The sequence below is a fragment of the Culicoides brevitarsis genome, chromosome 3, assembly GCF_036172545.1.
Source record: "Culicoides brevitarsis isolate CSIRO-B50_1 chromosome 3, AGI_CSIRO_Cbre_v1, whole genome shotgun sequence".
Lineage (NCBI taxonomy): Eukaryota > Metazoa > Arthropoda > Insecta > Diptera > Ceratopogonidae > Culicoides > Culicoides brevitarsis.
Window position 1 is genome coordinate 6963653 of NC_087087.1, and position 26301 is coordinate 6989953.

Sequence of the window (26301 nt, forward strand, 5' to 3'; positions counted from 1 at the left end):
TATATGAAATTTGCTCGTTTCGAACAATTAAAACTTATATCACATCCCTGTTAATCAAACTAACTTTATTCCGATTTAATTCCTTCAAAGTCTCATCAAAACCGAATTTTTGCATGAAACTTTACCATCATCGAGTGTAACTCGCAATTTCTTCCCTTACTTTTTCGCTTGTCGATCGTCACCCCATTTAATGCCATTGAAGACCACTTTCCAGTACAATAGATTACAATAGGATGAACTTTTTAAAATCAAATCCTAACAAAACATCAGTCGAACAGATAACTTTGCGCGCTAAAAAAAATCTGCTTTTGCTCACTCTCGACATTTTTACTTTTATTTATTATTATTTTTATTTTTATTCGGAATTTAATGCCAATCTGCTCGAGTTTCTCTCTCTCACTCGCTGCTCTCAGGGAATTGTTTGTACACCTGGAATGTTGGCATTAAATAGTCATTGTAAGTTGACTATTAACAGCAGATAAAATTGTCTATTAAATCTCTTTTTTGTTCGGCGTTGTGAACGACTGCTTTTTATCCCTCTGACGGATGATTTGTTCATAGAAGTGAATAAATTGAGTTGTTTTCAGAGTTTTTTATTTTTTTTTTTTTTGTAACGTCAGTCGACGAGGAATGAAGGATTAATTTTTATTTTTATTTACCATTAAATGCCTTTAGAGACTTTTGGACTTGATCGGGATCAATTTTTGATGCATTGACGTGCACATTGATTTTTTTTAAACAAGTTTGGAATTTTATTTTTTGTGATCAGATTCTTAATTTTAGAATAATTTATTACAAAAATTTCTTAAAAAGTGTCAAATTTTTTGTACTAATGAATTTATTTTTAAATTAAATAATTTTTTTCTTAATTTTAAGTTCAGTTAAAAAAAAATAAAATATAAATTTTTTATTTATTTAAATTATTTTTATTTTTAATTCAAAATAAATTGAAGTTTTTTAATTAAAATCTAATAAAAAATATAATTTCATTTTTAATTAACAAAAATCTAATAAAAAATTTTATTATTTTTTTTTTATATTGTAGAAAATTATTTTTATTTTATTATTAAATAAATAAATAAATTAAAATTTTTTTTAAATTTTTGAAAAAAAAAATCCAAATTTTGTTCAAATTAATTTATTTTTATTAATTATTTTAAATTTTGATAAATAAAGTTCAACAAAATTAAAATTCTAAAAAAATTAATTAAATTTAATTTTTTTTTTCAAAAAAAATAATTTTGAATTTAACTTTTTCAAATTTAATTAGAAAATTTTAATTTTTTTTAAAAAAAATTAAATAATTAAAGTTTTAAAATTATTTTTTTTAAATAATAAAATAAATAAAATAAAAAAAAAATTAAAATTTTTTAAAAATTTAAGAATTAATATAATTTTTTTAAAAAATTAAATTGAAATTTTATGAAGTCAAATGAATTTCCAATTTTAAATTTGTGATTTTTTAAAAATTATATTTAAAGATTTTTCAATTTTTAATGAATTTTGATTTTTTATTTTTTTAAATAAATTTTGAAATATTTTGTATTTTTAAAAATAATTTTAATTTTAAAAAAATATTTTTTAATTTAAAAAATTTTTAAAATAAAAATTAAAAATATCTTAAAATAATTAATTATTTAAAAATGCGAATTATTAATTTTAATAATTAATTTTAATTTTAAAAAAATATAATTTAAATTTTAAAAAAAATTTAATTTAAAAAATTAAATATAAAATTAAATAATTATTTTTAATTTATTATTTAAATATTTAAAAAAAAAATATGTGAAAAATTAAAATAAAAAAAAAATTGATGAACAAATAAATGAAATAAATAATAAATTAATAAATTGATTAATAAATAAATAAAATTAAATTAAAAAAAAATAAATAAAATTAAAAATAAAAAAATAAAAAACTTACCTCACTTTTTTCTCCTCATCATCTGCTAAAATTCACCTCACAAATCATTCAAAAAACATTTTCCGCGAATTAAACGATTTCCTTCGAATTTTTCTCCCTCATTGATACAAATACGTCTCAACATAAAACCCACAAAACGACACACAAAAATTATCGCATATTAAGAAAATCTCATAAAATCCCATTAACTGCCTCGCTCTATTCACTCGAACGCTTCACGTAAGCGGAAAATTCCCTTCATTCATGCTCATGAATGCATCTCGCGAAAATTCCTCGGCAACAAATTTGAATAAATAAATAAACAAATCATTTTCTTGTGAAACGCAAAAAAAAAATAAATTCATGGGGAGGAGGCGAAAGCAAATGAAAAGAAAATAATAAAGTTGTCCTAATTTGCTGGCATTGTTTTTAAAATATTTATGGTGCGTTCCTTAAGCAGGATGTGCTTTTGTTTGTCACACACAAAAAAAAATTACATGAATGACTTCTTCTTGCGAACAAGAGAGAAGAAAAAGTTTTTGAGGACAAAGCAGCTTAAAACCACAAAAACGAACACGAATAATGGCAAAATACAAGAGAATAAGTCAAATCGTACTTAATTATTTTCATAAATAAATCATTTTACACGAAGCCAAGACAATGGAGATAAGTCTTAAGATGTTTTTGAAATTTTACTTTTAATTCGAAAATATTGTGTGTTCCCTTTTTCTCTGCTTTCTTCTCCGTATTAAATGCTCGAACGTGACGATTAAATGTAAATTCAGGTTAAAATCTTGTCTTTTTGTCAACCACACTGGCACCACAGGTAAAGTGTCTCGTTTCTTCATTGTTTCGAGAGAAAATTAGAACAAAACGACGAACGGATTATCATTAGTATGATGCCGGATTAAACCCTTTCCTTTGTCCCTTTGCATTTAATTTGCATGATTTTCACTAAAATTTTTGTCGAAATTTTTTCTTGTTCTGACAATTTCATTCAAGTTTTTATTTTTTTTACAAAATACGAAAAATCGCATTAATTTTGCTCACCTTTTTGTGTGACAAATTATTATTTTATCATTATTTTATTGTACTTATCATGTAACATTATTGCCCATTTAATGTCATTATTTGAAATGTTTGTATGGCAAAATGAGATATGAATCAACAACACAAGTAACGGTGAATTAATTTTTATTTTATTTTATTTACCCTCTTGAAATATGTACTTTTTTTGCTGTATGTTGAATTTTTTTGTTGAAGAGGGTGAGATAGCGTTTAATGGAATTTTAAGTTGTTTGAAATTTGCTTATCTACTGAATTTGGAAAAATTAAAAGATGTGTCATTTTTTATGAAAAAAAAGCAGAAAAGTGATAAAATTTAGAATTTTATTTAAAAATTATTAAATATATTTAAAAATTTATTTTTTGATAAAAAAATAAGATTAAATACCTAAAACAAAAAAAAAGCATTTTCATGAAGTTTTTAGATTTTTGGAGAATTTTTTAAATTATTATTAAAATTATTGAAAATAAAAATTTAAAATTAATTAAATAAAAAATTTAAAAAAATAATAAAAATTTATAAAATAAAATTATTGCTTTGAAATTAATTAATTTTAAATTTATTTTTTATTTAAAAATTTAATTAATTTTAATAATTATTTAATTATGAATTATTTATTTAATTTTCTTTATTTTTTTATTTAAAAATGAATTTAATTTAATTTTAATTAATATTTTATTTGAAAATACTTTAGCTAAAATGAAAATTTTTAAAATTCTTATAGTTTTTGAGGCACAAACTTATTTAGGTCAACAAAATTTACTTTAGTTAAAAAAAATTAAAATTATTTAAAAAAGAATAGTTATAAAAATTTAATTTTTCAAACTTTTTTTTTAATTGTCTGTCAAAGTTAATTTTTGAATTTAATGTTTTTTTTTTAAATTAATAAATTCAATTTAATTTTAATTTTAAAAAAAATTAACTTAATTTTAGTAGTTTATTTAGTAATTTTAGTAGTTAAAAAAAAATTTTGATAAAAATTTTTATTTTTATTTATTTTGGTTAATAATTGAAAGTTAAAATTAAATTTATTGAAAAAAAATTAAATTAAATTTAAAAAAAAATTAAATAAATAAATAAAATTATTAAAAAAAATAAATTAATCATATTAAAAAAATAAATTCTAAAAAAAAATAAAAATTGAAAATAATAAAATAAAGAAAAATAATTCCACAAAAAATTATCTTTAAATCTCTCAAAACTCGCATAAATTTCTCCAATTTTAATATCATGTAAAACGATAAATATTTTAAATTCAAATTTAAAATAAAAATATTTAATTTTTCAAACTTTTTTTTATTTTTTTTTTAAATAAGTTTTTAAATTTAATTTTATTTTTAAAAAATTAATTAATTAAAATTATTTAATAAACATAAAAATTTTAATACTAAATTTCCCAAAATTCCTTTAAACAGATCAAAATTCCGCACATATTGCAGTAACAGCAATTGTCCTCATAATCCCCCATTCAAACATATTTTGTCGCATGCAATGCAATTTTCACTTGGATTCCGCCCGGAGGACATTACACATCCAACAAACAATTACCGACACGAGCACGGATTAACACACAATGAATTATCGCACACATTACGCTGCAAAACATTAAAAATAACATTACAGCGCGTCATGTGAGGAAAAACACATGCAAATAAATATCAAATTAGTTACCTTCCGCTACACTAAAACCGAGATCACATTAGAAGCGCGCGTGGGAAAAATTAAAGTACCCGCAATGTGTTTCCATTTTTCGCTTTTTTCGAGTTCTGAGCTCCGATGACAAATTATTTATTTACATCTCGCGACTAATTTAAACTTTTTTCCTCTCGAAATTTTAGTTTTTCATCGTCGTCGAGCCACAAAAATGCATGTGTCACGTCGGTCATGTTATGGGGCGAGAAAAATCATGTGTGACGCAAAAGGTGATTAATAGTCGGAATGTCGCCACGGAGCGAGAGAGAACAACACGCCAGATTATATTGTACAAACTCACGCATCATAAAGCATCGCCGGAGAGCAAATATGGGCGAGTTCTCATCATTTATTCGTGCGACGACGACGACGTGACAACGATCCCCCCATTTAACGCAAACGCATTTTAATGTCAACGAAATCATTTCCTCTGACACATAACCTTAAATACTTTTTGCGTATTTTCCGCGCTGTCGACAACGAAAAACGGCAAAAATAGAGCAATGAATTGAATTTCGGGGCACAGAGAAAAGAAGATTGAACACGTGAAACATTTCTCAGCCGCATAAAATGGGGTTCGAGCTCTTTTGTTGAAATTCATCCCATTTTATTTTATTTTTATTATCCTGCTCTCCGTGTTTGCGTTGTAATCGAGTTCATATATCAAGTCACCTCTTTTCATGCGATCACAACAAATGAATGTCAAGTACACAAATCGAGATATAATTTATTTAAATGGATCACCTAAAAACGAAATTAGGCAGGAGGGTGCATTTTGTTCGGAAATTTTGATCGTTTTACATGACATTAGATTTGGGGAAATTCATGCGAGTTAATTTTCCGACTTTTTATCAGTTTTAAAAGATTTAAAGTGAATTTTGCGGAATTATTTTTCTTTTAATTTATTATTGGCAATTTATAATATTTTAAGGGTGAAAAATTTTAAATTTTTTAAAAATTTTTTATTTATTTAAATTAAAAAGAATTAATTAAAAAAAATTAATTTTTTTAAAATTAAAAATAATTTTTATTTGTTAATAATAATTAAAAAAGTCTAAAATTATTTTTTTTTTAAATTAATTTAAATAAATTTAAAAAAAAAATTAATTTTAAATTTATTTTATTTTTAAAATAAAAAATTACTTAAAAATTTAATTTATTAAATTTTTTTAACTTTTAATTATAACTAAAATATTTTTTTAATTTAATTTAAAAATTTTTTGCATTTAAAATAAAAAAAATTAAAAAAATGACAAATAAAAAAAAATAATAAAAAATTGTAGAATAAAATTTTATTAAATTAAATTAATAATTTTTTATATTTAAAGTTGAATTAAAATAAAAAAATAATAATTAAATAATTATTTGAAAAAAAAAATTAAATTTTATAACAAATTACAAAATTTATTATAAATTCACTAAATGTTAAGTAATAATTTTTTTAATTCAAAAAAAATATTTTTTTCATATTTAATTTTGTTAAATTACTTTTTAATTTTTAACGGATTCTTTGAAAAAAAACACCTTTAATCGTCAATTTATCGTCTCTTCCATCTTTTTTTCATTTTTTGTCACAACGAGGATATCGACATCCTCCATTCTCGATTATCAGCAACCTTGATCTCCAAAAAAACAAGAAAAAAATTCAAATCGTGTGAAATATTGTCCTTAATAATTCTCTTCCATCAAAAAAGAGCGATCCTTTTCATTAACAAAAAAAAACACAAAAAAAAACAGAAAAGGTTCTTATTGCAGCATCAAGATAACACCTGATACGTTTCGTCTCCCACTCCATTCATTCTCCGTTCATTGATTACATGTATTTTATTCGTTCGTTTTTCGTTCCCAAAACATTATGTCATCAACTTTCCTACCTTTTTTTTTCCTTCATCGAAAGACAAAGTTCCAAAATGTCTAGCTGGATCTTTTATTCTAATTTCGTCATATTATGAACTTTTGACAAGTTTCCAACAAAAGGTAAAGACTTCTTTTGAAATTCAATTTTTTGTTAAAGATTTTTGCTTTTGATGCGTCTTACTTACATTTTTATTTGCTTGAAGATTCGTTTGCTTTGTGTGTGTGGAAAAAAGATGTAATCTAAGAAGATAATCATCACCACGTTTCTGATTTTTCAGCATTTATAGTTTATGTTTTTTTTCGGACAATTCAGAGAAGGTTGTCGTGTTTGTTCTTTATTGATGAATTTAAAGTCCATTTGTTGGAATTTTTTTAATTAAATTTTAAAAAATTAATTTTAGATCAAATTTTTAAATTTTTTATGAATTTTACTTCGATTTTACTTGTAATTAATTAATTAAAATTTTTATTTTATTTTTTTTATTAGCTTCATAATTTTAAAATATTTTTTAACCAAAGAAAAATTGCCCTTTTGAGTTTTTGAAAAAAAAATAATTATAAATTTAATTCAAATTAAGTTAGAAATAGTTTTTAAAATTAATAATTTAAAAAAAATTTCACATTTAATTAAAAAAATAAAAAAAAAGTTTAAATAAAAATTAATTAATAATAAAAATTTTTTAAATAAAAATTATAAAAAAAATTAATTAAAATTTTTATAAAATTATTTTTATTTTTATAAAATTATTTTTATTTTTATCAAAAAAAATTATTTTTAATTTTTTTAATTTTAAATTATTTTTTTTTAATCTCTAAAAAAATAATTTTAATATTTTTTTTTTATTTTTTTTTCAATATTAATTTTTTTGACGCTCCCAAACTCATGAAATGTTGATTTTAGCGACTTTTTGCCCTTTAGTTCCTTGAACAAGTGATAAAAATTGCATAAAAATACTTTTTCTTTAATATTTCATATCCCGGAAAGGAAATTGTAATTATTTGTAAAATATTGTGAAATAAATCAGGTATAAAAAGTCTCGAATATTATTTCCTTTTATGACTTTTGTAATTTTTATGACTCACTTAAATAATTTTTAAAAAAATATTTTCGTAAATTTTATTTTTTTTAATTTAAGTTTTCATGATTTAAAATTTTTTATTCAAATTAAATTAAATAAATAAATATAAATTAATATAAATATTAAATAAAAAATTCATAAATTTTAATAAACAAGAAAAAAATGCAAAAAATAAAATTAAAAAAAAATTAAAATTAATAATTAGTTAAATAATTTAATTTGATTAAATTTAAATAATAAAATTAATTTTTTTATTTATTAAAAATTAAATAAAAAAAATCTAATTTAAATTATTTAAAATTTAAATAAATTAATTAATAAAAATTTAAATAAAAAAAATTTTAATTTTTTTATTTATTAAAATTAATTAAAAATAAAAATAATAAATTAACAGACAGACCCAAACCCCATTAAAATTCTTTTTTCAACATAAAAAACTCCCTTAAAGCTAAATCACAAATTGATTCATCCTGTTGATTCGTTTCAAATTGCACTGACATGACTGACTGTTCTTTTCAGCTTTTTGCTTTACGCACAACGAACCTTCTTTCCATTCAATTCCTCGTCTTCAGTTCTTCGTGCTTTGTTCAAAATGGATCACACACACAAAAAATACACAAAAAAAACGACAAACAATTAGATTCCTTTTAAAAAGGTGAATGCATTGGAAGAAGATCAGATTTCGCGAAGTAAGTAGTTTAAAGGTAGGTGTGGTTGTTCTACTTTTTTTTTCGTCGATGATGCCTCTTGAACGTCACATCCTTTCAATTCTCGAGACATTTGAGATATTATTGCGTCGTAATGACGATTTGATACAAAAAACGGCGAACGGAGGGTGGATTGGAAGAATCGTTTTCCCACGCATCGAAATTTTTATTGCATGTACCTGTTCGAATTTTTCTCTTGTTCCATCTGTCGTTGTTGCGTCTCATCATTCGAGATTCCGATACATTTTTAATAATTCACATAAATATTTTTTTTCATGTCACAAACGCTCTTTTATTGCAATAAAAATTAAATAACGTTGCACACGCAAGTGTTAGATCAAAAAAAAAAAAATTCAAGGGGGGTGAAATTCGTTCGCTCGATGAGAATTCGTGCCATATGGTTTTGTTTTATTTTGTGTTTAAATTCAAATGAGATGCGTTACCTATACGAAAAGAAGATGATATTGATATATTTTGTTAGATAATTGTTTTGCGCTGGACATTTAAAAGTTCATAAAAGAGTGAAAAAAAAAAGTTGGAAGCAGAGGGTTGATTTCATGGAAATTGCTACAGATGCAAGCAGGATGTGAAAAGGGGAAATAGTTCTCATCATTTTTTTTTATTTTTCGATTAAAATATGATTAATGTTGGCGGAAGATGCAGTAATTAGCAGTCAGCAGGTTGAAAAGTGTCACGCTATCAATTTTTTTCTCACAACGCGGGAGATTTTTTTTTTCAATTTTTTCATAATGAAAAAAAAATGATGATAAAATTTTGACCAAAATAATATTATTTTTAATTTTAAATAATTATTTTAATAAAATAATTAAATTAAATTATTATTATTAATTTAAATAAAATAAAAATAATTAAATTTAATAAAATAAAAAATTTAAAAAAAAAATTTTTAATTTATTTAATATAATTTCAAATTAACGAATATTTCATAAATTTTAAGTTTATAGTTTAAAATTTCTAACGACAAAATTAAATAAAAAATTAATATATCTTATAAAAAATATTTTTAAACTTAATTAAATTAAAAATCAAATAAAAATATTTTTATTAAATTTTAAAAAAATGATAAAATAATAATAAAATAAATATTTCAATAATTTAAACAATAATTAAAAAAATATTTAAATTAAGATAAAGAAAAATTTAATAATTTTTTTTAAATTTAAATTAATTTAATTAAATTAAATTTAATTTATTTATTTTATATTTTTTTCTTTAGGAAGTCAGAAGTTTTTTTTTTAATTGAAATTGTTTTTTTGTTTTATTTTTTAATAATAAAAATATAAAATAATAAAATTTTATTTAAATAAAGTCAAAATTAATTGAATAATTTTTAATTTTTTTGAATAAAAAAATAATATTTTTAGAATAAATTAAATAAAATAATTAAAGAAATTTAAAATAAATTATTTTTTATTAAAGATAAAAAAAATAATTTATTATTTAAAATATTCCTATTACTCTCATGTGTAAAAAAATAAAATTAAAACTTTAAAAAGTTAGATTTTTAACATTTTAAAGCAGCAATAAAACAAAATTAATTTTTAAATGCACGAAATTTAAAAAAAAAATATTAAAAATTTTAATTTCATTATTAAATTTTTAAACTTTTTATCTTTGAAGTTGAAAAATGTTCAAATAAAATAAATATTTCAGATAAAATATTTTTTTTTGTGTTATTTTTTAAACAAAAATTTAAATTTTATATTGCAAAAGATATTTTTTTGAAAAAATATTAAATTTTTTTAACGTAAATTTTTTTTAAATGTAAAATTTGTTGATAAAAATCGATTTTAATAAAAATTTTGATTTAATTCTAACGTAATTTTATAATAATGAGAAATTCTTCTTTTTAAAATTATGAAAAAAAAATATAATTTTTCATTAATATTACCTTCAAAAAAAAAATAAATTTCAAAAAACTTAATAATTTTCTCCTTCAACAAGGATTCAAATGTCCTTCAAACGTGTCGCATTGTGAGATCAGGAAAACTTTTCCATTCATGAAAGGTCATCTTCGGCAGAATCGGATTATGCCCGAGTTATGTTTGGATGAAAAACAATCTAATCAAAAAGTTTCCATTCCGAGAGAAGGACATTGAGACACAATATTTGCAAGTGTGTCGACATAACTTGTCATACGACAAAATAATAACAATAATTCCGTTAAGTGGCTTGTCAAACATATTGGGACCAACACCTACCCTTCGTTCCTCGTAGCGCATCACAGACCTCCGTACAGCCATATACCTCATCTACCCTTTTCCGTTCCAACAACAACAACAACAACGAGAACGGTAGGAAGTCAACTACAGCCGTGTACAGATCCGTGTAGCATCCTTACAGGATATCACGAAGAGGGAACATAAATCAAGAGAGCGAGACAGCATCATCTCTCGGCATTTCTCTTCCCTTTTGCAAAAAGCATCGCTTGACTCCTCCCCGAAAAATTTATGAATATTTGAAGCGGAGTCCTGTGCTGCGTTGCCAAACCAATCGGCGTTCGACTTTTTACCATCATTAAACAAGGATTATAACATCACATTTGAAGAGCAAAAAGTTTATAACTTTCGGGTGCCGTTTGAAAACTTTTTAAAGTTAAACAAGCCTTCATTGAGAAATCATCTCTCTCTCGGTCGTATCGAGAATTACTTTTATTATTGTTATTTACACACAAATAAGAGTTAGTTGCTAAAGAGACACTCACGTGAAAACACATACACACTGATAAGCATAAATGTGACTTAGTTAATTAGAAATCAAAAAGTTGATAAGTGAACAAAAAAAATTAAATATTCAAGGAAAAATTCAATGAATGTTTAGAAATTAATTAAAAATAAAATTAAAAAGACACAAAAATTAAATTAGAAATTTTTGAGCATACAGAATACAAAAAGTTGATCGAATGATAATCAAAATGCAATCCCCAGTCAGTTCTCCTGAATTAATGGATCCGCGGTACAGCCATCTACGGATACCTGCTTCGTCAAGTAAGTTTTGATTTTAATATTAATTTAATTTTTTTCTTAATTATTTTTATTTTATTTAATTATTTACCTTATTTTTGATAATTTTTATTTAATTTTTTTATTCAAAATATTTAAATTAAATTTTTATGAATTTTATATCTTAATTTTTTGTTCATTTTGTTTATTCCATTAATTAATAAATTAAATTATATTTATTAAAAGAATTAATTATTTATTAAAAAAATATAAAAAATTAAATTTACTCAAAAATATTTTTTTTATTAAAAAAAATAATCAATAAAATATGTTTTTTAATTAATTAATTTTAAAATATTAAATAAAATTATTTATTATATATTAAAATTAAAAAATTTAGATTAAAAAATTAAAAAAAAATTCAAATAAATTATTTTATTATAAAATATCATAAAAATTAGAAAAAAAATCTGAATTATTTTATTTTTTTATTTTATAAAAAAATTATTTATTTAAATTTAATTTTAAAAATTATTTTATTCAAATTAAAATAAATAAATAATTAATAAATAAAAAAAAATAATTTTCAAAATAAAAAATTTAATTAATAAAATTAATCAATTTTTTAAAATTAAATTAAAATAATTAATTTTATTATAAAATAAAATAATTCAGAATTTTTTAAATTTTTATGATATTTTTTAAAGATTTTTAATGAAAAATTATAAAAAGTCCTAAAAAATATATTTTAGAATTAAAAAATAAAATTTTAAAAAATTTAAATGAAATTTCTCATAAAATCACAAAATCTACGGTAATTTCGTACCAAAAAAACTCGCAACTTTCAACAGTTTTTTCATGAATGGGGGATTAGATCCTTTTTTGTTTAACAGATAATTTCAGTAGATAACAAAATTTTTTGTAAATTGAGTCCGACTTAACTGGATTTTTGGTCCGAAATATATCACATTACATTAATTCAGGTTTATTTTTCGATGAATGATTAAAATTCCTGAGAAAATCCTCCTAAAAAAACTTTTTTAAAACAGTAGCAAAATTTACTTCCACTCGAATGAATCATCCGTTTGTTTCATTTTTTTACTGTTAAATTCAACTTTTGCCCAATTTTTACATGAAATTTCGTGTTTTTAATTTTCATTCATAAAAAAAAATTTTTGACGCCGCGTGACAAAAATTGTGTTTCATTCATAAAAATCCTGTCGAAGGTACGACAATGAATCACATTTATTGCCAAAGCAATAAAAATTACTGTCAATGAGGCAGTAAAAAAAGGTAGAAAGTCCTCTATGGGGCACGTAACGTGTACGACGAAAGAGGTAATTATGATTATTAATCCCTTAGTTGTTTAAATAAACAACTCATTGACATCGACGTCGACCTGTTGCTTCGTCTTGGTGTTATCAATGAACTTGTTTGGGAAAAACCAGGATATATTTCATTGATACCTCTGACGAACACGTACCACAGGAAAAAGGTCATAAAACGACAAAAATTTCTTGAATGAAATGATTTTCTGCCCGAAAACTATTTTTTTCTGAAGTACTTTCGAAATTTACAAGAGAAAAAGTTAAGAAAGTCATAAAGCGAAAATTGGGCTGTTTTGATAGGGCAAAATTTTTTTTCAAAAAAATTATTTTTTTTTGCAAAAAAAATTCTATGAAATTCGATTTAAGCTAAATTTGAAACAAATTTGGATCAAAACTCGGATAATCTCCTTGACAAAAGATCTTTTTGCCGTAAAACCGACTCACATGTCTCCAATAATAGAGTTGTGTAGTTTATATAAAAAAAAATGTCAAATTTTCTCAAAATATTATTTGAACAAATATTTTTGAATACCTTGCGGTCAATTTTTGCAAAACAGTCTTAAGATTGTGACAACAAAAGAGTATTTATTCTCCTGCATTTCTATGCTCCAGTTTTTTTTTCTTGATAAAAATGGACAGGATTATTCCTTTTCAATTATTACCTTTCTTGCTTTTTTTGTCGTTTCTGAATTCGTTTTTTTACGTCGAAAATCAAATTTAATGAGAAACGCTTGAGCTATATAATTATTTTTACTTTTATTCATGAGAAAAAGGGAAGAATAACAGTCAAAAGACATGTTTCCGGTGGCATTTCCTTTCAAAAATCATTTCAATTGTTGTGACAACTTTGTTGTAGTTGCGTTCGGGGCGTGAAATCAAAATGCAAAATAAGTTGCTCATTTTTCGTCTTTTAAAATGATTTTAAAAAGAACAGGAGAAATATTAAAAAATATTTATTTTATCTGAAAAAAAAAATTAAATAAAAATAAAACTTTTAATTTTAATTTTTTAATTATTTACTAAATTTAAATAAAAAAAATATTTATGTAATTATTCATAAAAAAAAATTAAAACTAAATTTTTTTAATTATTAAAAATTTTTTTTTTTATTATTTTGAAGTTTTAAAAATTTTAAAATAATATTATTAAATTTATTAATTATTTTTTTTTTATTTTCATAAAAAATTAATTTTATTTTATTATTTTAATTTTTAAAAATTTTAAATTAATATTTAATAAAATTATTAAATTTATTAATTAAATTTTTTTTATATTCATTTCTTTAATTTTTTTCCCTATTTTAAATAATATTTTTTTTAAATTCTAAAATATTATTAAAATTATTTTTAAAATGTATATGAAATTATTATTTTTAGTTATTAATAAATTTTTTTTTATTTTTTAAATATTAAAATTTCAATTTATTATTATTTAATTTATTTTTGTGAGAATTAATTCCTGTGGATATTTTTCTATTAAAAATGTTGATTAATTTAAAATTTTTTTTCAATTGATTTAAATTAATTAAAAATTTGTTAATAATTCAGAAATAATCAAAAATTAAATTTTTTATATATTTTTTTTAATTAAAATCATTTATTTAAATTTTAAAAAATAAAAAAAAATAATTAAATTTAAAAATTATTGATTTTAATGAAATTTAGAAATTATTTAAAATATTTAATTAATAATAATTAAAAATTTATGAACAAATATTAATTAAATTTTTTTTCTTTTAATTCCAGGTCGCATCTTATACGACGTTCCCTGCAAAGTATGTCGCGATCACAGTTCCGGCAAGCATTACGGCATCTACGCGTGCGACGGTTGTGCTGGCTTCTTCAAACGCTCCATTCGCCGCAATCGCCAATACGTGTGCAAGGCAAAATCCGAAGGACACTGCGTCGTCGACAAAACCCACAGAAACCAATGTCGCGCCTGTCGCCTCAAGAAATGTTTCGACGTTGGCATGAACAAAGATGCTGTTCAACATGAACGAGGTCCCCGCAATTCGACACTTCGCAAACAAATGGCAATGTTCATCTCGAAAGACACCCCACTTCGACACGATTTGCTCATTCCGCCAAACATTCCGATGCCGCCTCATTCCAACATGTCGCCGATGAGCGGTTTGGACTTGACGATCCCACGAATGCATCCTTTCCTTACGCCTCCTTACTTGCACGGCAGTTTTACGCATCAAGCACCGCCAACGACACATCCCTTACTCGCGGTTGAAGGAATTCGCGAATCGGCGGCGCAACTTCTTTTTATGAACGTAAATTTCCTGAAAAATTTGACGCCCTTCACGCAACTCCCGATGACCGATCAACTTTTGCTGTTCGAGGAATCGTGGCGTGAATTTTTCATCTTAGCTGTGTCGGAACACCTTGTGCCTGTTAATTTCACACAACTGCTTTTTGCCTATGAGCTGCTTAATAACAACGGCGAAAAGACAAAAGTGACGGAAACGCTGCTCAAGGACATCGAAGTGTTCCAAGATATCCTCAATAAAATCGGAATGCTCCGGATCGACAGCAACGAATACGTTTATCTTCGTGCAATTACCTTGTATAAGACAGATTTTGAGGGAGATGCCAGTATCACGAGTACGAGTAGCGATGGCAGTGACGCGAGTAATCACAATAGATCCCTTCAAGAAATCACGACGATTCGCGCCTTGGAACAAAATGCCAAAGACGCCCTTGCTGCCTACATTTCGCGATATCATCCCGACGAACCGGGTCGTTATAAGAACCTTCTTGCCCTTTTGCCACATCTGAGATGTGTCTCGTGCTTCACGATCGAGGAACTTTTCTTCCGACGCAATATTGGACACGTTCCCCTGCTGAAACTCCTGATCGATCTTTACACACAGCGGAAATTATGATTAGTTAAAGTATCTGTTATCACCTAAAAGTAAGTTTTTTCTTATTTGTTTAAACCCTCATTCAATCTGCTAGAGCATCCAAAGTGATCTTTTTTAGTTTTTATCGAGAAAAAAATTTTTTTCAAAAAATTAAAACTTTAAATTTTGCAATATAAGACAATAAACTATTTTTAATTTTGTACATTTTTCTTTTTTAAGTCTTTAAAAAAATCAAATTCCTTTTTTAAAAAAAGGACCCCTTTAAATAACTCCCCATAAATATATAAAACATATCTTGTAAATACAACCCCCTCAATAATCGTTAAACTGTGATTTTTTGCACTTTATTAAATTTAATTAAAGCGATTATTATCAAAAAAAAGCACTTGAAATAAAAAATATGTGTGTAAAATATCAACTATAGTGAAAAAAAAATTCGTTGTATTATTATTAATAATTTTTAAGTTATGTAGATCATTTTTACCCTAATAAGCGCATATCCAATATATGATAAACATAGATAGCAGTAATGAATAGACGTATATATGAGTTAAAAATATTAAATAAAAGAAAAATATTTGATGAAATGTATAATCAATTGAATATGAAAATATTATATAACAAAGCATATATATATATAAAAGAAAATAAAAAAAAACATGTAGAAATTGAAAAAATATTTAAGTTATTTTTTTTTTTTGACTCGAAGGAGATTTTTTGAATTTTTTATGCACAATGGGGCATTAGAGGTGAGTTTTGATCAGAAAATTTTATGGACCTGTAGATTTTGTTCTACCCGTGGAAGAGTTTTTTTTAAAGTAAAAATAAAAAAATAAATGTTTTACGTTGAATACCAATTTTTGGAATGAAAACAGAATTTAAGTTATGAAATGTCTAAATTTGTATGAAAAAAAAAGGTAAGTTGTATTCATTACATTTTTTAATTTATTTTTAACACGAATATATGATTTTTTTGTAATTTTTCAGAAAACGTATAAAAAGTTTCGTAAAACGCTTTTTTCACAAGTTTCATAAATTATAAAAATTTGTACGAAATCAGCAAAAATTAGTTGCTCTTGATAAATGTGAAGAACTGTTCAAAACAACGTGAAGGTCTTATATTTGATCCTCTTCAAGTTGAAATAAAGAAAATAATGGAGCAGTAAAGAACAAGAGGAAATATTAGCTAAACTAAAATACTTTTAATTAATGCATTCAAAACAGCAGCCCCAAACACAGCTAAACTATGATATTTTATGTTTGAATAATAGAAATTAGAATGATAGAAAAAACTTTTTAATTTATGTATGTATGATACTGTCGAACTTAGAACTGTGAAACTTGGCATAAAAACTTTAGTAAAACTATCTTATTGAACCAATGCAATGGAGAAAAAACCATGCTATTTTTATAAAAGGAAAACATCGACCAAGAACACAAACTTCAAATGGCGAACAAGAATTGTAAATAGACACTTTCATGTGAAAATACTCCATATTAGAAGATGAGCCAAAGAGTAAGGAGGAAAGTTTCACAAAAGAAAAAGATTCGATATGAAATTCTTTTCAGCAGGTTAAACAAAAACTACCTATCGTATCCTTTATTTTAATATAAGTATATTAACTTTTCGTGAATTAAATTAAAAAACCAAAAAAGATAAATTTTCATAGTAAATATGTTCTTTCTCTGAGTTATTAATATTTTATTTCATTAAAAAATTAATTCATGAGTAATTTAAAAAATTTCTTCAAAAATAAACAAGATAAAAAATTTTTAAAATTTTCAATACTTTAATTTTCAAAATTTAAATTAAATAACCAAAAAGAACAAAATAACATAAAAATAAACTCGCGATTAAATGACCGTAAAAATCAACATTTCGCCCCACAGTTAAAATCTCCTTGCGTCAGTCAATTCATTCAGTCAATAATAATTCTCCAACTTCATCAAAAATCAACCTCGACATACCTCAAAAAATTAATTTTACTTACCCTCTGTTACGTTAAATACCGCATTGCTCCGAATGTAGGACGGCTTCGACACTGCAATAGGATTAAATCGCTTAAATATATAAAATTTTTCTCAAAACAGAATGCCTTGCCTGCATCCATCATGCTTTTAAATCCACACAAAAACTATCATTATGATGATGGCTTAAATGTTAAAATCACGGCTTATGGAGAGAGAAAAAAAATGTTGATTTCAATTTATCTTATGGAAAATTTCTGTATGTGTGAGTGCGTAATAAAAATAGGGGTTCCATTGTCACAGCGCATCACTTTTTGTACTCTGTATTTAAAAATATGTCTGATCGTACCTTCATTACGCATGTGATTTGTACAAATAACAATAAACATATTATAATAAAGGTCATCGGTTGATGCTCGTTCATGATGATCGAAATGCGTAATTGCCCTTCTTTCACCGAATGACTGACTGACGCAACGATTATGATGAGTTTATTAAATATAATAAAAATGGAAAGCTCTTTATTACTTTTGTTAGTCGGGAATGTATGAAAAAAAAATTTGTAGAGGATTAAAATTTATCAGTCCTTTTTAATAACGTTTAAGTATTAAATGCGAAAAAAATTGAATGCATTGTCTCTTGCGTGTGTTAAAAAATCATAAAGGTAAGTTTGGTCGACGCCATTTTGCTATTCTGTGTTTTTTTTTTTTGTATAAAATTTGTATTTTTTTTGTTGATTACTGTCACTTTCAGTTGTGATTAGTCGAGCAAAAAAAGTGAAAAAATATTTAAGGGACACTTTTTAATGTCAGAAGCAGTTAGTTTAATGGAAGGAATTTTTATTTTTTTTTGTCACTTTAGATCGACTTTGAGAACTTTTAAAGCAAGTAAATTTATTTTTAAAATATTTAAAAAAATAAATGAATAAAAAATAAATAAATGGAAAATAAAAAAAAAATTAAATTAAAAAAAATAAAAAAAAAATTAAGAATTTTTGAAAATATATAAAAAATTAAAAAAAAATAAATTAAAAGAATTTTGTAAATTTCTTCTTTGAATTAAAAGATTCTAAGTAAATGAAGAATTAAAAATTCCGAAAAAAAGAAATGAAAAGAATTTTTTTTCTTCGTAAAGCTTCTTTTTAGAGGCCGATTCTGAAGATGTTTAAAAAAAATAAATTTAAAAAAATAAAAAATAAATAAAAATTATAATTTTAAAAATAAAAATTTTAGTTTAAAAAAATTTTAAAGTTATTAAAAGAAAATATTGAAAAAACCAAAATTAATTGAAAAATTTTTGTTTTTTAAATTATTAAAAAAAAAAAAATATATATATATATATTTTATGATCTTGAATTTATTTCAATTAATTTTATTTTTTAAATTCAATTAAATTTAGTTTTAAGTTTAATTTGATAATTTTAGTTCTAAATTTTGACCAGAAGCTCTAAAAATTTAACATCCTGAGGCTAAATTCTCAAATCCTTGAAGAAAAATTTCTAAAGTACACCTTGATACTTAAAAACATCTCAAAAGTGCTTCAGGTCCTAAAATCTTAAAGAATAAAAAAATAAAAAAATAATTTGATGTCCAAATAGTACAAAAAATAAATAAGAAAGCAAACTTAAACAAATACAATTAAATAATTTCATGGATTTTTGCAAATTATGTCAGTTCAGTTCATTTCACATTTCACTTAACGAGAGCAAGTACACAAAAAAAAGAAAAAACAAATTACTTCAATTCTTCTTTTTTTCAGCTCTTCTCTATTAAATCTAGTCCAAAACGAAAGTCCACAACAAACAAAAAAAGGAAATTATTGTAAGTAATTGCCTTTAAGCCAGGTCTTAAACATCACATTAAATACTAAAAGGACTTTTACACATCCATCTCGCTCCAACCAGCTTTTGTTACACATTTCCATCATTTAGATCATCTCCTCTGTTATTTATTTGGCAAAGCCAGAGCAAAAAAAGAAAACATAATTTGTCAGTTGGCCATTCAAAGTGAACAATACTAAATAGTTGAAATGATGAGGATTATTTTCTTGTTTTGTTTGTGCGTTAAATGCTACAGAAAAACGTACAAAGTAGAGCAAAATATCAAATTAAACAAAGGCATAATACACTGACGATGGCTATTGAATAAGTATATTATTTATGAATTTTGTGATCTCCTTTCTATTCTTCTTCTTCTCGTTTTTTTTCACTTAATATTTTATTTTCACTTCACTTACGCAGATAAGTCCCTTTTTGCACGGCAAGGCAGTTCCATTCAAAAAGCTAGATCTCTATCAAAAAAACGAGAAAGAAAAAAAGATGTCAGTACGTCACAAAATTGAGTTACTCAAATTACTCTGATTTTACCTGATGACGAGATGATGTGTTTGCAGTAAATCCTTCTTTGAAATATTTTTGCATTTAGTCAAGGCAAACGTTCGAAATCTGTCGATTGAAGTTCAATTTGAGATAATAAGGAAAGTTGAGAGAGACATTGAAAGAAATTTAACGAATAACAATGGGAGAAGAGAACAACAATAAACAGCAAAATAAATGCAGATGTAGTTTATATATTTACTGAATTAGAACAAATTTAATTGAGGATAATGGAAAAAGGTAAAAAGAATCATATAGTCAAACCTTTTTGGATTCAGAGAAAAGAGAGTGACGAGATTTTTGAATAATTTTTATTCGTTGAACGATCGGTGAATATTTTTATATGGAACCCTTTTTTGAAGGAAAGCGTTTTTGTGGTTTGCCGTAAAGATTTAAGAAATTTTTGTAGAAGGAATTTTTTTTAAGCAATAAAATCATCTTAAAATATAAAAATTTAATTTGGTAAGTAAAAATATTAATTTTAACATTTTAAAAATTTTTTAAATTAAATGATTAAAAAAAAATAATAAATTCATTTTAAAAAAAATAATTAATATTTTTTATTTTAAATTTTTGTGAAATAATACATTTGTATGAAAAAATACAAAAATTAAAGAAAAAAATAATTTTTTTTTAATTTTTCAAATTATTTTAATTTTTCCTTGATACTTTGTAAAAATTTAAAAAATATTTAAATAAATAATAAAAAAAATAATTTAAAAAATAAAAAATGTAAGTAAGATTTAAAAAGTAAATAATAATTAAATAATTTAATAATTAAATAATTTTTTAAAAAATAAATTAAAATTAATGAGAGATGAAAATCTATTTTTGACATTAATTATAAAAAAAAATAAAATTTTTAATTTTTTTTATCTCACGCACAAATCTGACAATCCAAACCTTTAAAATAATATTTTTAAAAAATTAAAAAAAAACGTGTCACAAACCATATTTCATCATGAGAAATCACGCTAAAAGTCACTTTTGCGAATGCCACAAACAACGCGTCGCGACATGTAATTCGATGAGAACCACTTGAAAAGTTTGTAATTTTTTTCAATTTAATTTTGATTTTGTTTAAATGTTTATCCAAGTCATGCATGTAAAAAAACCTCTTTTCACCCCTTTTTCCCCTTTGAAAAATCAACGAATCGCCTCTCTAATTTTAAAATTCATCAAAAAAAAGATAGAAAATTTTTTTTATTGTTTATTCAAGAAAATCCGCACGCACCAAATGTTTGTCAATGACTTACGGAAGGACGACACACACACTTCGTCTTGTTGCGCTGCGTTTTCGGAACGACTGAACCGAACGTGCGTTACACCAAGTTACACAAAAGCCCATCACAACAAATCCCAGAGGCTCTTGAGATACTGTTTAATTTGTATATTAGGCGTGTAATAACAACCATGAAACGTGATTTTTCCATCATTGTCGCAAAATAATAAAATTTATCCTTTTTTGTTGTTGTCGCAATTCGGGGAGAAGTGTCGTGTTTACATTTTAAAAAATACTTCGGGAGTGAATGAAATAAAAACAACAACCAAATGACTAAGTTTTTTTAATAGGTGAAAAGTGTTTAACCGAAAATAAATTAAATAAACAAGACGAAAATCGGGCTTAGAGTCGTCGACGTTGTTGTTGTTGTTGTTTTTTGTTCTACTCGGGCCTGATGTTGAATTTAATAACAATAAACAACTTTTTTCTCGATAATCGTCTTAAAGGTTGTGTATTGTGCAGCTTCTTGTTGCGTGTGGGAAAAGGATGGTAAAAGGGTATCAAGATGATGTTTATGTAAACAACTCTTTGCTAACAAGAAAGGACGACGAGGAATCAACGAAGAATGGAAAAAAGGATCTTAAGTGTTTGTTGTGAGAAATTGATATATCGCAAAATTTTTCATTTTTTTATATTTTATTATAGATTTATTAATTTTTTAAATATTTTATACCTAAATGATTCATTAATTTTTGTTTATTAACAAAAAAATTAAAAAAAATAATGTAAATTATAAATAAATAAAAAACTAATTTAAATTAATTTTTAACTAAAATTTTTTTTCTAATTTAAATTGAAGTAAAATTTTAAATAAATGAAATTTTGTATTGAAAAAAAAAATTTTGTCTCATTTTTTTATTACCTAATTTTCATAGAAGATTTTTTTTCATGGTTAATTATTTCCAAAAAAAATTTTTAAATTTTTTAATAAATAATTTTTAAATTTTTTAATTGAAAAAAATTCAAATTAATTTTAAAATATTTATTTAATTATTAATTTAATTTAATTAAATTTTTAATTAAATTTTTATTTAATTTATTTAATAATTTAGATATTCAATAATTCTTTCTGATAATTTTTCATGAAACTTTAATTTTAATTTTTTTAAATTTATTTAATTTAATTTTGAAGGTATATTTTTCGCTCTAAATTTTTACATTTCCTCTTTTTTATAATATTTTTAGTACTTTTGTTTTAAATTAAAATTTTCAAAATATTTTTTCACATTTTAATTTATTTGCAAAAAATGAAAAGATATAAATTTTAAAAAATCTCTAAATACCTATTAAAAAAATTTAAACCAAAAATTAATAAGGTTTATTTTTTTAATTTGTAACTTTTATTAATTTAATATTCGATTGAAAATTTTCTACAAATTTAAAAATAGTAAAATAAAATAAATATTTCTTTAAATCTTAAAAATGGTAAAAAATTAAATTTGAAATTAAATTATATTATTTTAGAAAAAAACATCTTTAAATTAAAGAATAATTTAACTTAAAATTAAAAATATTTTTAATATTAACTAATTAAATATTTTTTACTTAATTTTTAATAATTAATTTTTCAATGAAAAATGATTTAAAATAAAAATTTAGGAAAAAATACAAAAAAATAATTAATTTAATTTTTCATAAATTTTTTCAAGTTTTCATAGATTTTGAATCTTTGTTCATTCAATTTTAATATTAAAAATTGCTGTAGAAAAATTATTAATATTGTAAAAATAAGAAAAATTAAAATTATTAAAAATTTTAAAAAATTTTTATTATTTTAACCTTTATTAATAAATTTTGATAAAAGATCAAATTTTATAATTCTATGAAAAAATACGTAAAAACTTCTAAAAAAAAATATTTTTTTAAAAACTATTTGAAAAATCGTTAACCTTTTCATTTTTCATTAAAAATCAATCCAACGCTTTATAAAAAAAATAAAAATTACAAACAGAAATCCATTCCAGCAGGAGATTCATGCCAACAGATTGAAACGATTAAAATCCCGTTAAAAAGTCCTGTGAACGTTTCTATTTTTCACCAATTTCCAATTTCAAAACCAATTTTCCGTTAATCCTTTTGGTAAATTGCGCATTGTTCCAGCCGTCTACAATTAAATTTTTCAAACAATGTCCCCTTCTCACAAAACTCTCCAATGACACAAACAACAATTCCGAGCAATTTTACTGGCTTAACTAAATATGACGAGTTTATGATGACAACAACTCCATACTTTTTTTTTCTGCGTCAGATCTGTAGTTAAGTTATTATTATTTTGTTTATTTAAAGCATTTGAAGCCAGACACTTGAAAAAATTATGTCACAAAGCCGTCAACTTAGATACACGTAAAAATGCGTTAATAGTTTCGCATCTTGTGCAAGGGGTGGATTAAAGTCTATTAAATGCTCTCGACATTTTGTTGGCATTATCTCAGGACAATTTTGTTATTTTAATGCATTGAACGGAGTTTTTAGAGCATTAGGCGGTTAAGTATTTGATGATGAAAGCTCTTTGATCGTTCCAACGAGATATGACACACAATTAGGGTGTTACCAACGGACAGCATCTAACTTCATCGATTATCACAAAAAAAAATGTTCCCAAAGTGATAAAAAAAGGCGAGGGGTGATCTTGCGATAATTTTTCTACCTTTTTATGCAACATGCAAATTGCAAAACAATTACCAGAAATGCCGCGTGTCACAATCAAAGTCCTTAACTCGCTTCACACTTTCCTGAACTTTTGCTTATCTTATCTTGTTTTTCTCCCAAATAAACGTTTTAATCGTTCTTGCGTGCCAGAGTGTTTTGTTTCACACGTCCTCCCTCCGACTCCGACGCTCGACGTTCGAAACAAAGAAAAGATTAATCGCAAAAAAGGGATCCATCCTCTCGATTTCAATTTAAAAAAAAAAGTTTATTTAAATCTTTTTCAGTCATTTATCCCAATGCGGGGGGAGACACCGAAAAATACAATTAACGGTACATCAAAAGTTGCGTGTTTCCTGCATCATTATCGCATCGCATCGCGTCGAATTGAAAAACAGGCAAAATGAAAATGTAGAAGATGAAATAAGCGGAAAATCAAAAATGGATTAAAGGAAAATAATTAACTTACTTGTAAAGATAACAGAGTTAATTATAAACACCTGTGAGGGACCCTCATTTTCCCAACGTTTTTGTTAAGTTTTTTTTTTTGAACGAAAATCATCCTTTTTTCTTTTTTTTGGGTTGGTTTCAGATTTGTGAGGAATTGGTTTTTTGGCTGGAATGGAAAATTGCGAGATTTTTTTAAGGTAAGAGTTTTTAATAATTTTTAAATATTTTTTGAGTTTTTGTTAAAAAAAATTTTATAAAAAAATTAAATATTAATTTAAGTAAAAATTTATAAATAAAAAATAATTTAAAAAAATGGAAATAAAAAAACTGATTCAAAAAATAAATAAAAAAAAAATAATTAAATAAATAATAATAAATAAAAAATTAAAATATTTTAAATAAATTATTTTATTTTTTATTTATTATTTATTTTTTTAATCAGTTTTAATTTTTTTTAAATTATTTTTTATTTATTTTTATTTAAATATTTAATTTAAACTTGATGAAAATAAATATTTTATAAATCACTCATTTAATTAATTAATTAAAAAAATAAATAATTTTTGAATTTTTTTCTTATTTTTTTTCTAACAATTTTTTTTATTTAAAATATTTAAAATTAAAATTTAATAAATTTTTTTAAAAAGCTTTAATTTGAAAAAAAAAAATATTTTTTATTTTAAAAGCGAAAAAAAAAATTAATTAATGTATAACAAAATTAAATCTTACTTTTAAATGCCGAATAAAAATTTAAAAAATATATTTTAAACGTTGGCATTTAAATTTTTTGTAAATTTTTAATAAATAAATTAAAATTTAATTATTTAATTGATTTTCATCCAGTTGATTTTTTTTTAGAAAAAAATGAAAAAAAAAAATAAAAAATAATAATTTTTTTTTGTAAATTAATAAACAATAAAAGTAAAAAATAATTTGATTAATAAAAATTTTGTTAATTTTTTTTTAAAAATAAAAATTAAAAAATAAAAAAAAAATAATTTTAAAATTTTGTTGAAAATTTTTTCAAATTAATTTATTTATGCAATTTAAAATGTTTTAAAATTTTTAATCTTTAAAAATCCTCAAAATAATAATTTTTAAACATTTGTTATTTTTTTAATTAAATTTTTAATATGCAAAAATTGAACTTTTCACAATCCTCGCTTAACTGCTGTGCCTCTTAATGAACATCACTCGAAAATGAAGTGAAGAGATATAAATAAACTCAATTGAAAAAAGGAAACAACTTGTAATTAGACTTTTCTCTCTCTCGTTTCAAAACATTAGATATTTTTTCACGTTTCCCACAAAATGCAATCAACCATTTAATGTACCTTTTATTTTTTTCTTCTCTCTGTTCTTCAAAACCAAAAACATTACCGCTCTTTGTTTAAATGCCACTGCTAATATTCGAAAGACTCGAAGATAAAAAGGTACAAGTGAGCATGATGAATAAAAACCGAAGATGATACAAAACAAAAGACTTTAGAATTGAAATGAAGATTTTTTCTTTCAACAAATTTTTTCTTAGAGAAAAAAATTAATATTTTTTTTTTATTTCGATATTATATTACGTTCAAGGACCTCTTATGGTTTCCGCAATAAACGAATTGAGTCTTAAAGTCTCTCTTTTCCGCGCACGGATTTCTGCCTGCCTGCATGAGATTGCGTCATTCGTAAGTAATTTGTTTGTACATGTTAGAAAAAAATTGAAGCAAACGATTATTCAATTACAACCATCATCATCATCAGCATCAGCATCGTTGAAGAGAAAGAGGGAATAGCAAAAAAAAAGTTCCGAAAAAAAAAATTCCAACATAAAAACACTTAATGGAATAATTAGATACACTTGAAGGAAGAAGAGCAAATAAAAAGATTTATTTTTTATCCTTAATTTTATTTTTTTGCTGACATCGCCTTAAGCTCCTTTATATATTTTTCGAAATGTACCTAAAAACATTTTTTTTTTTTGCTTATTTCCATTAGCGATCCCAATTCGTGTGAAATTATGGAAATCAATGCCATTATGCCATCAATTTGTCAGCTTTAACCACTTACATGGATTCGATACAAAAAAAAATTGTAACAAAGGACAAGGTAAGGGTTCACCTATAAATA

The 26301-nt window shown here is 23.3% G+C and overlaps 1 protein-coding gene across 1 annotated transcript; it reads left to right on the forward strand.

Annotated features, from left to right (window-relative positions):
• The first annotated feature begins 11226 nt into the window (after positions 1–11226).
• LOC134833886 (protein tailless) lies at positions 11227–15512 on the forward strand. Its single transcript, XM_063848370.1, has 2 exons — positions 11227–11311; positions 14340–15512. Exons 1-2 carry the CDS (start codon positions 11227–11229, stop codon positions 15482–15484), a joined length of 1230 nt encoding a protein of 409 aa, XP_063704440.1. The 3' UTR covers positions 15485–15512.
• Positions 15513–26301: the final 10789 nt, after the last annotated feature.